Genomic DNA, 12,730 nt, shown 5'->3' with positions numbered 1-12,730 from the left:
TCTTTATTCAGTTGGAAGCATTCTAAGGCTTCATTTTTTCCCTCCATTGCCATTCCTTTAGAAAGACAGAAAATTCTTCTCTGCAGAGAGAGATCTCAAATATTTATTTTCTTGTTTCACTGTGCAGCATAAATTTATACAATCCACGTATCAGCTATTATCAGTTAGCAAATCTGACTGCGCACGTATTTTGACCTGCCAAAGAAATGTATTTAAACAGCATTGTATAATTACTTGTTTTAGTCTCTATTTTCATAAATTTTTATTCATTAAGATGTTATTTACATTATTAAAGGAAGTAAAAAAGCAGTATATCTTAAATTATATGCTAATATTTACTAAGTGACAAATCTCATGACCAGATAAAACCAGTCATGCCGCTCAGAGGTTTAACATAAAAATGTATAAATTTAATTAAGGGAAAATAATTATTTGTATATTTATCTTGTTTATTCTTTATTATAATCATGTATTCAATAAAATTTTCTCATTTCTGTTCAGTTTTCAAATGTGCAGAGATGAGGTTCTTGTTTCTAATGTCAAGTTGTTTTAGGTGTGCAATCAGTAACATCTTCCTAATGGACAGTAATGCTCATCTCCATTGCACTGTGGGCCTTTCATTTTTTATGTGGGCTAGTGACCAGCAAAGGAATCTAGCAAATGGAGAAACTTGGATATTCTTCAAATTTGAAACTTGTGTGGGACATGTTGTGATGCGCATTCGCATCACTGAAGCCCCCACCAAGTACTGTTCTAGGAGCTTTAAGGCATCATTTATCTTCCTGTTGCAGAAACTGGGATAATCTAATGCACATGATGGAAAATCATCACAAGCCTGCATTTAGGTCAAGGACAACCACACACCTCATTTTTGTTTTCTATGTATCGCTAAAAATAAGAAGCACAAACATTTCTCTGCCCCATATTAGATTACATTTCCTTTATTCTTGTTTAAATTATCTCTTTTCATTTTATGTTCATTCTTAATTTTTTATTTAATTAATGTATATCTTAAAGAAATAGGCAAATTTACAATTTGAAAATGTGCCAATCATGACAAAATAAACATCTTGAGCAAATTCCATGTTCTTAGCTGCAAAATCATTCCAGTTGCATTAGGTTTTATAGTTGTTCTTTTAGCATTTGTTGCTAGTGTATATTATTTTCTGTTTTGAGTAGTTACTTATGCTGTTGCAGCTTTGTTTTAAATTTCAAAGATTGATGTTTGTTCTTTTAGACATAAAAGTTTTGAAATAAGAAAAGTGTTTTTGAATTACTTAGAGTGATATATTTTTTGCTTCTATACGCTTTTTTGTAAGTTGCAAACTTCTTTAATTCATTCTTTTAAATGTAGTCATTTACTGGAATCATTGCATAAAACATATGCTGAGTGGTGATTTTTGTTTTTTATTTCTTTTCATAAGAATAAAAATTCTTAATGAACTTTGTTCATTAAGCCCCCAAAAGAAATATTAGGTTACATCTTTTGTGAAAGCAAATATTATAAAGCAAGCATTGCTAAAGCAGGAGATATCTGTATTTTGTAATTTAAATGGCATCTCAGATTGGTGTGCCTTTTTTATAGGCATAATGTTTCTTAAACTATATAAATAAATGACTATTTCTCATTTTTTGATGAGATATGCATTCAGTAAGTCATTCTATTTGATTTCTCAAGTCTTTTCTTATAATTTCTTTTCTAGGAAACTCGAATTGAGGGAGTTAAAGATGTTACAGAAATTAGAAACTAAGCAATTTCAAGATTTAGGTGCAAAAGCCCAAATCGCTCGAGAGCAAGCTGAGAAAAGATTTGATCAGGAAATGTCTGTGAGTTATTGACATGCAGCATTGCTTCAGCTTGCTGTTTAATTGACCTTTTAAATGATTAATTTTAATCATTTGGCTATGTAAATAATTAAATGTACTTATTTAAGCAGAAATCTGGTATAGAGTAACCATTTTAGTGTAGTTTTAGAATGTATTGGTTTAAAGTGCGAGTTGCCATGTATGAGGTATTTAAGTTCGACTTGCCCTGTTTGACTTTTTTGTAAGCAACAACATCAAAAAATTCTAACAAGCATTGAGGAATTATCAGCTCTTTTTAAGTTCAGCTAAAATAACAATAAATTCTCATTGCCTCAACCCTCTCAGGATTGTGTGCATAAAATTCCACATGGAAGGGTGGCTTTTTTCATTACATATTAAAATTTCTGTCAGATTTTAATGTATCTTATTTCAAGTTGAATGTATATTGGAAGAATCAAGGTACAAATTTAGAGAGTCATTCTTTAACAGGGTTCGTAGCTGTCCTTACAAGTGCTTATAAGTCCTTATATTTGAAAATAAAATATAAAGGCCCTTATAGGTGCTTACTTTTTCTTTAAAGCCCTTATTTTTTTGTTTTTAGTGCTTATTTTTTGCTTTTAGTGCTTTTTTTAATGAACGTGCATTTTTCCTCCCGTACCAAAGTCGAAACTAAATAAACAACTTTTCTTCCTTATATGGAACGTCAAATTGTGAATCATACTCCCGGAAATAGCTTTTCCCCCTCTCTCTGCATTAACGTAACCTATGGTGCGCGCGAGAGTATAGACAGGTGCGCGTCGTTCGTTTGGTCAAAGAATTGCGAAAACCGTAGAAAATTTCGGTAATTCGGTATTCTTTTCTGCCCACCCAAATACTACAAACGTTTGAATTTCTATCACGATTTTAATAATTTGCATTCTCGTTCCGTGTGGTCGTTTCATAATCGTGTTTATTATGATCGTTATGCTTATATTATGAGCATATGTATGAATATTTATAGTAATATAGTTGCAGTAGCTGCTTGAAGTGTAGATAAACTTCAAAAAATGGGTGTATTTTTACGCAGATTAGGAATAATATTCGGAATGGCTTAAATAAAAGGAAACTAATCGAATAATCAGAATATTCCCTCCCCCCCAATATATTATACAGTACGGAGGTTGGGAGGTTCTCCCCTTTCTCCGCAAAATCTCTAATATTGAAGAAGCGGACTTTTTTTGTTTGTCACTGTCCAATCTGGATTGAATAGGACTAAAAGTTTTGCGGTCTACCCAACCCAAGCGAAGAATGAAAATTGCGGAAATTTAACGCAATCTGTTCAAAATTAGAATCAAAAACACCCCAGATTAGTAAGTCTCTTTCTTTTCCTTTATTTAGTTCTTTATTCTCCGAATACTGGCAGCTGTTGATTCCGATTGCGTAATATCACATATGGAAGAATTATGCCGCACGTATTGCGCAATAATGTTTGCGATATTTTGCAGAGATAATTAATTTTGATGTTCAGTCTGAGATTTATTTTTGAACACTTAAAAGAGTTTTACTGTGCTTTCTAAACAGAATATTTCTCAGTTCCGTTGGTCTGTTTTTATATGATGCACATATCGAAATGTCAAAATCATTTATTTAGCCGAGAAATCTAAAGAAAGGCTACAATCCCCCCTCCTCTTTTTCCAGTTACACTCGACTATACGGAATATTCGGCAATTTCCGAGTATGCGGGTTAGTTAAGCTTTTATTGTTTAAGGATGACTGCATGAAGCAATTTCCTGTCTCCTGATTTCAGAAATGTTCCTCTTTTTTACTTAAATTACTTTGCTTGTAATATATGTTAAGGGAAAACTGTTATGCAATGAAAATTTAGAAAATGTTCAGAAGTTTGATTTAAATTATTTAAATATTAATATGAGTGGGAAAATAAATTGTATTTATTATTAGGTGCCAAGCGAATACAATTAATATGGCTTATTATTATTTATTTTCTATATTTTGAACTGAAATTTCATCATTAAATCTTGTAATATAGTTTAGCTCTGCATAGTTTTTTTTTTTTTTTTTTCCCTCTCATTGTAAACTAATTCTGTAAATTGAACTGTCATTTAAAATTAAAAAAAAAAGTTGTTTTCCATGGTTGAGGTAATGCTCATTCTCTTGATAAATATTGCATTGCTCATATTTTAAATTGCAAGTCTATTTTCTTTTAAGGTTATGCTGTTGTATATAATGTAATTAGACAGGTGCTTATTTTTTTTCTTAAAATGTGCTTATAGGTGCTTATTTTTTTTAACTAAAATGTGGCTATGAACCCTGTTTAATTATAATCAAGAAAATACATTTCTCCATGATATTTTGAGGAACTTTGAAATTTCAGAGCTAAACCCATGATGCTTGGAGGGTTAAAGAGGTGTCTAGTAAAAATAAAAGTGTTTGCTCATAAATGGCTGAATTACAAGAAACCTTTAATTTATTCATCAATTAATATATACAAAGCTGCACAAAATGGGCACAATAAACAATGAAAAATAATTATAATTTCCCCCAATTAAGCACAAGAAGTAAAATGAAAAAGATTCATAACTTTTCTTAGAGAACTAAATTATCATGTTATGAAGTTTGTTTAATGTCTAAATATTTGATTGAGCTTTTTACTAAAGCATTTCAAAATAAAGTATATTTTGCATCTGTATGTTGATGATCGAATAATAAATTGGTCTTTTACATCTGAAGTAAGTCAAAAAATTAGAACTGACTTTTTTAAATTTAATTTCTAAAGATTATTAATTTTACTGATTATTTTTCCTATTATGCATCTGTTTCAATCATTTAAACTATTTTACATGTCCACTGATTTGTAAGCACATTAAATATTTTTTATGCAGTAGACTTCGGAGTATTTGGTTCATGACTATCTAGCCTAGTTTTCTTTTATCGTAATTAAATGAGGAACAAATGACATGGCCAAGGCATTGCAAGTGGGCATCTCCTACAAGCCTCCTATGTGTTGTGTTCAAATATAAGTTGTGACAGGAAAAGAGCAGCATTCTGCTCTTTGTTCATTGTTTCATTAGTGTGTAGTGGACCTCAATGCAATACGTTTGCCACTGATCCTGATTACAGTACAACTTGTTGAACGATCACATGGTTCATTTGTTTACTTTCTAAACACTGGTTATTTCCAATAAACTGATAAATAAAACAGAATGAACTTTCTTATCTTATTAATGGGTAATCTGTCTTGCTGTATCTAAGAAGCACAATAATTATTTATTAGGTATGAGAAGGGAAAAAAAATATCTGTTAATGCTACAAGTGTTATCTGCTCTCCATGGCAGAATGCATAAGAATGAGTCATACAGGGAGAGAAGTTTTTCCTTTTTTTTTTTTTTTGGATTGAGTCCAATTTTGGTTAATGGGGGAGAAAATAACGTCAGAGGTAGAGCTTATTCACCTTCGTTTTCAATGACGACTACTCTACATAACTGTACAGTATTTGTAAATTGTTCTCGGGATGTGCTTAATGTTTTTTTAAGTGTACTACAGTATGATATTGAGTATTACTGGAGCTTTCAAAATGGGTGATAAACGAAAAAAAGTTGTAGTGGCTATGGAGGAGAATTTAGGTACTATGCAGCGATTAGACTCTAGTGTAACCACAAAAAATATAGCTTATGAGTTAGGAGTTGGGAAAAATACAGCTAAGGACTGGGAGGGGGGAAAGCGAGCAGAAATTGAAAAATGGTGTACTGCACAAGCTATTGGAAGTGGAATAAAAGGAAGAAAAACTATGATGAAAGCTAAGCATCAAGAAGTTGGGGAAGCTTTATTTTTGTGTACTATTATTATGAACACTTAAGAAGAAAAGGTAATTTTATAAATGAAACTGTAACTGGGCCAATATTGCAGGAAAGAGCTTTGGAATTTAAGCAACAAATAGAAGGACAAGATTCAGAGTTTACTGCTGGTGATGGATGGTTAGAGCACTGAAAAAAAGAAAAAACATTTGGCATTCACCAGATTACCGTAAGTGAAAAAGTATTATCTGCTGATAAGAAGCTATACCTGTGAAACCATCTTTTCAAGCATATAGTAAAAGAGGCAATTTATGGGAAGCAGTTATACAGCTGGAGTGAGACAGGTTTAAATTATAAGATGCTCCCTGCAAAAACACTTGCATCGAAAAATGAAGCCACTGCACTAGGATACAAAAGTAAGGAATGAGTCACCATTTTGGCTTGCAGCAATGCAACTGGCAATCGCTACCTTAGCTTGATGTTATAGGAAAATCTGCAAAACCTGGAGCTTTTAAAAAACTAAAATATGAGGAATAAATGCCCCTATATTACACACATAAAAAATAGCATGTATGAATTCAGAAATTTTTGAAATCTGGTTTCTAAATGAATTCATACTAACTGTAGAAAAACATTTGAAAAACAACAGTTGCCAAGAAAAGCTGTTATTTCTTGACATAGCACCTTCGCATCCAGACACGAATGAACTTGCTGATGGGGATATCAAAGCTTTATTTTTACCACCCAATGGAACAACAGTTTGTCATCTCATGGACCAGGGAATCATTGAATAGCTTAAAAAAATATCACTGGCATCTTCTTAGTTCATTCATATCAGCGATTGATATTAATGAAGACTTTATAATCATTCTGGAAATGATTGACATGCTAGATGTCATAAAGTGGTTGACAGATGCGTATGAAGAGATTTGAAAGATATCACTTATAAGGTCTTGGAAAATTCTTTTGGAGCACAAAGGTGGACATTCCTGGAAAAAGTGCCGACGTGTGAGGCTATCACTGCAGCGGGCATTACAAAATTACAAATGACGAAGCTGATGAAATAACTGACAACGATATTATAGAAATGGTGACACAAGGAGAAGTAATAGAAGATGGGAAGCAGGGACCCTTAGATGGCAGGAAAAATCTCATCCCACAATTGAAAGGGCTCAAGATGATTGTGGCAGCATTGCAGCATATCAGTCAGCAGGAGGAAACAATGCCATCTGATATCATCTGTTAACATAAGTAGAGGGTTATTACATCACAGAAGAAAACTAAAATGCAGAAGCAGTTATCTATGAATGACTTTTTCAAAAACTAAAAACTGCAAGTTTTAACTCTTATCTTAGGGATTCCTTTTCATGTCTGTAATGATTTATCAGTGAAAAATAAAATGAGTTTGAATCAATTTTCTTAAGAATTAGGCCTACAAATTACGTTAATGTTTTGATCATGTTTCCTACATTTGAGTTAGGCATTGCAGAATTTGTGTTAAAATGTGAACAGTTTATGTTTAAGTTACTTTTTCTCTTATAAATTCTTGAAACGTGTGGTGCAGTACATAAACATTAATAAATTACCGGTGCAAAGCCTTCTATTTTAACTCAACACGTTACCAGCAACTGCTTCAATGATTCACTGGGCTGCGGCTGATTTCACATTCTACCTGGCCTGAGATAAATGAAGGGCTTTGTGCTAAATGAAAAGTGAGAGACTATGGGTTTATATTGGTGGGTTTTGGTATAAAAACTTTGTCTTCTGGTATTAGTGGAGCAAAGAAATGAGTTCGTAGAACTGCGGCCTATTTGGCTTTTTTGTTATCCTGCCACATTAGGGTGGATACTCAAGAGTCTACTGTAGTTTAATTCTGTAATTAAGAAATGTTATATTCAAAAATATGTTTTAATAAGAATAGGGACATTGCATTCATGATTGAAAATCAGCTCAAGTTCTTTGGAAATTAACTTCGTAGGTTTTAATAGAGAATGCCTAGATGAAAGGGAACCGCTCTGTCCTTAATCCATTGACTCTTCGTATTGAATAGAGCTATAAAAGGAAATTTTAGTGTTAATTAAGATTTTAGCAAATCTTATAAAATTTTCAAACCATAGCTTTTTTGCCTGTTTTAACAAATTGCCTGATTTAAAACAGTTATGACACCAGACTGGCTTTGAAAAAATATTACACAACGTAAAAAAATAGCATTAACTGATTACTTTCTCGTGAAACAGGAAATGCCATTTATAAAATTATAGTTTTGGAACATGAACAATGTTAATAAAGTCTTTAAAAGTGCAAAGTTACAAATATTTATGTTATGTTCCCTTTTTCTTTTGTTTGCAAACTGGAACCAGTATCATTTCATTCAGTCATGCTGTCTAAATTTTGTACATATAAATTCCACATTGAGGATGATTTCCATGTATTTAGCTGAGCTTATATTGTTTACAAGTTTCAGTATTTCCTTATTACACTCTATAACATAAGAAGCAATGCACTAAGAAAAGGTTACCCATATGGGCAAAACTGCTAAACATTTGGGTGGGAACCATGATGTTGGTAGGAATTGGTGAACCATGGTGATATAGAGCACCAAGAAGGTAGTGGTCGACCAAAAGTACCGAGAAAATGCAAGGACATGGGGATTGTCCAATTAGTGCTCCCAGCCTGATGGATCCTTATCACTGATAGGACGCAGCCGCGTGCATCCTTATCAATGATCCAACTTGGACATAGTGACTGCAATGACCATTGATAGGCAACTCAGTGAATAGAACCCAAGATCACAGAGGTAATTTTGCTAATTCTCCTCACTGTTGCTTTCTACCAGACATGTTTACATAAGTGCTATGCATTCGACCTGGGTTCTCTCAGACTGGAGTAGAATTGTTTTCAGGAAAGAGTCTTGCTTTGAATTGAACTCTGATGACCAGCAAAGATGTGTTTGGGAGATATCTAGGACATTAGTGGGATACTTACCTAAGTGTCATCTCACAACTAGGAGTTGTAACACAGAATGCCATTTCATTTTAATAGCCAGACCCCTTTGGTTGTCATGGTGGTACATTGACAGGATTTTATGCCCTATAGTGTTGCTCTTCCTTTCACTGACCCCTAGATTTAAACAAGGTAATGCCTGACAGCAGGTAGCATACCTTTCTCCTGCATCTCTTCATGCTTCTCCAACATATTCCTGGCAGGTGCAAATGCCAGATTTCTCCCTAAAAGAGCACATTTGGGTTCTGATGAGCAAGCATTTCCAGCTATCACTTGATCTAATCTAACTTGCCAGTGGGAACGTGTATGCCAAACAATCACATATGAGAACATATGAGTACAATTCAGTGCCCAGCCGGATAACAGCTTGCTTCAGAACCAATGCATTATTGATTTTTTTCCTACTTGTACTTGTTTTTCCTGAATCCAATATACAATTTGTACAATACTATTAATGTTCACTTTCATTACATGTACAATGCAAAACATTGCACCCACCAATTTTTGTCCTATTTGGATAACTCTTTGGTGCATTGCTTTTAATGTTAGAGAGTAATATGGCTAAGAGTCTTAATCTCATTAAATAAATGAGATTAAAAATCTCAGTAAATCACTACTGTATGTCATAAATCATTGCCACATGATTTGCCATTCTAACCATAGTCACTAATATTCCATCTATCATGAGAACTCTGATTAGGCAATGTGTTATCATTGTGCTTCTGTTGTATTATATGGCTTTTTTTTTTTTTTTTTTTTTTTTTTTTTTTTTTTTTTTTTTTTTAAGAAATGTTAGTAATTTTTCATTTACTTAGAAGTCAGGAATATGCTGTCGTTTTCCAAATGAGAGACCTTTTCCCTTACATTTGAATGCTAAAAAAGGCCATTAAGTGGAACTATATCAATGAAAGTATTCGGAGGTGCAACATAGATAGGTGCAAAAATAAGGAAAGCATATGTCCTGGCAGCTTGGAATAATAAAATATTTTTTGCTTTATTAAAAGCAGTTGTGGTAATATTACAGCCAAAATGTATATTAAAAAAATAAACACATTTGTTATGAAAGATTTTAGGATTTTTTAAAAATTAAAGCTTGGCTATTATCTTGTTGCAGTTTTAGTAATATGAAGCTATAATAGTATGAAAGTACCCAGATTTTTCCCTCTTTTAACTTTTGAAAAGTATAAGCGTTGGTACTAAGTTTAGGTAAATGTTACTTTCCAGTTTGTGTAATTCTCTTTGAAAAGAAAAATATAATTAATTTTAAAAAGAATCTTATTTTCTTTTAAATATTTAATAATTTCATCTTATTTTGCTAGATATTTGTGCATAGAGCTAATTAATTATCTGCAGCTACATAAATAAATCTTTATGACAAATGAAAGGCATTTCTCTTTTTTAAAGGCATTAATCCGTAGCTACGATGCTGATCTTGAGGTATTAGGTAGACAGCAGAAACAACAATTGGAAAGGGCTGAGCAACAGCAAGATTTAGACTTAAAAATAGCATCAAAGAAGGTCAGAGCTGAGCAGGTAACACAATCAATTATTATTTTTTTCTCTATTATTTAAGGACCTAAATATTTAATGTTATTAGCTCTAGCTAAAAGTTTGTACTTCAGGTAAATTTTATATGAAGTGTGTGGAATTGAGAGTCTAAAAAATGTGACTTAAAGCCCAGCACTCCTTTGTCAAAACTGTAAATTCAGATTGAATTTATGTATTGTTGCGTGCATATGGGTTCACAATAGATTGAATGCTCACTGGTCCGATGATAAGTTAATAAAGTTTATTTTATCAAAAGAAACATTTCAGAGTTCTGGAATTTTCTGCAGAAATATTCGTACAGATGTTTGTTCACTGTGTCACAGAGTACAATTAGTACTGACACTTCAAACGCTTAAGAATGTTAAATACAATGTAATGCAAAGCACATCTATAAAAGAGCAAAGCTAAACTGGAGATAGTACTCGAAACACATGCTGAGCCGACAACAAGAAGAACTAAGAGCAGGTGTTCTCTTCGACCTTATATAGTTTTCACCCGGCTGCTGAGATATTTCTAGTATTTTCTGCTTCTTAAAATTACTGGAAGGCAATATGAGGATTAAATTACAGTTACAGCTAATATAGTGATAAATTACATTTATTCAATTACAACACATAATACAGAGACCAGAAAAAATGTTGCCACATTTGGCAACTTCTGGTGATGTCTTGCCAAATTTGGCAACAAAAATTACTTTCCAAAACCATTCGCAGCTTGACATTATCTTATCAAATTACCAAAATACCTATTTACTCAATGTTAAAGGGACTTGCCCCTTTATTCTTACTTTCTTGGCATAGCTTCTGTTGTTAGATTTTTCCAGGAGCAGTATAATCCCTGGACAGGAAGCTATACTTTACAACTAAGGCAAATCAATGTAATGCTAAAACAGTAATTTCAGTAAATTATAAATCAAATACTAAATCTAACTGAGTGCATAAATTTACAAATTTAGAAACAAATAGTAGGACCATGGTCTTATTTTATTTACATTCTATACACTATGGGGACTACATACTATGGTGATAGTAAGGGGCTAACTTGTAATGAACAAATTTAGGCTTAGAGTTTGGTGACTTACGGATCCGAACAACAGCATTGTTCAGGCTGTTTGGGACTGTGTAAGGACTATCCCAAGGTGACTCGAGTTAAGGACAGAGTCCTTTTCAAATCGGATTTGCTACCACACCTTGTCAACTTTGTTGAATTGATGTCCCGTAGCTTTGGTGTCGTATCGGGTCTTCTTCTCTGTCACCAAGTTGACTTGCTCTCATGCAAAATTGTCCATCACTTCAAACTGGGCATGGAGATCTTTGATGTACTCCTCAAGTGATGATAGCACATTTGGAGGGCTACCAAACAAGAGCTCACAAGGCAGATGAAGGTCACAACCAAAGAGCATGTGGGTTGGGGAATAGCCGGTAGTATCATAGATGCCAATGCCATAGGCCAGTAAAAACACAGGGTACTTTTTATTCCAGTCTTGTTGGTTTCTTGAAACCACCAACAAGAGACTATTAAGGATGGTTCAATTAAGCGTCTCTACCATGCCATGTGACTGGGGATGTAAAGGTGTCATTTAGGATTTGTCGATGCTGAGTAGCTTGCAGAGTTCATTAATTACAGCTGAGGTAAAATTTCTTCCTTGATCAGAATGTAACTGAAAAAGCACTCCAAACCTGGAAATCCAGTACTGTATCATTACCTCTGCTATCATGACAGCCTTTTGATCGGGAAGAGGATATGCTTCTGGCCGCTTTGTGAAGCAATCAGTGACAACCAGGATGTATTTGTTGCCAACAGCAGTTCATGGCAGAAGTCCCAGGGTGTCAAAAGTAATGCATTCAAAAGGTGCTTCATTGTAATATTGTAGCTTCCCTTGGCTGCCTTTCTTCGATCCTTTCTGACCCACACAGGCATCATAAGGTAGGCACCATTATATCACATCATCTCTTACGTTACTGCAGTAGAAGTGCTTTTGAACTCTGTGCAAAGTCTTTATTATTCCAAAATTGCCTCCTGTAGGGCTGCCATGTAGTTTGTTAAGGACATCTGGTATCTTGGAAGTATCAGTTGTCATCGGAATGCCTTTCCATTATCCGATTTGAACTTCTAGTATAAGACGCTGTTTCGAATATGGAATGAGTCCCAGAGAACCCAGTATCGTTTGCTGTAGGACTGTAGACCAAAATGTCCTGCCAGGTAGGTTTCCTGTTTGAAGATTCTATTAAATCAATTATTGGTGTAATGTTGCTGTCTTCTAACTGGTCATTCCTGACAATTTTGTCACTCCATGGTTTTGGTCCAGACGATGCTGAATTTGTAACTTCATGTATGACCGGATTAAGCATCTCGTACTTCACTTTAACCCTTGAACAATACTGGCAGCTTTATGGACAGGGTCTTCTACACAGGGTATTGGCATTTCCATGTGATGGTCTCATCCAAAGACAGATAATTATGCCATATTCCTGAAGCCTCTGTATCCACCTGGGTATTTGATTTGATCTTACTGATTCTTCATATTTAAAAAGCAGGTCGACCATGCATGATTTGTTGAGATCAGTAATTTTCTGCCGTAG

General features: G+C 33.8%; 1 protein-coding gene across 2 annotated transcripts in view; it reads left to right on the top strand.

Annotated features, from left to right (window-relative positions):
• Positions 1 to 12,730, top strand: part of LOC118198763 (STE20-like serine/threonine-protein kinase) — a 249,198-nt gene that overhangs the window by 181,053 nt on the left and 55,415 nt on the right. For both annotated transcript variants that reach the window (XM_085808321.1, XM_085808323.1), the window contains exons 14-15: positions 1,704 to 1,827; positions 10,005 to 10,133. In XM_085808321.1, the coding sequence (XP_085664447.1) occupies positions 1,704 to 1,827; positions 10,005 to 10,133 (253 nt within the window). The remainder of the gene's footprint in view (positions 1 to 1,703; positions 1,828 to 10,004; positions 10,134 to 12,730) is intronic.

The sequence above is a fragment of the Stegodyphus dumicola genome, chromosome X1, assembly GCF_044657685.1.
Source record: "Stegodyphus dumicola isolate Sdum_Otavi_A_Nest chromosome X1, ASM4465768v1".
NCBI lineage: Eukaryota > Metazoa > Arthropoda > Arachnida > Araneae > Eresidae > Stegodyphus > Stegodyphus dumicola.
Note: the sequence above shows the minus strand (reverse complement) of the source record. Positions and strands in the feature narration are given on the sequence as shown.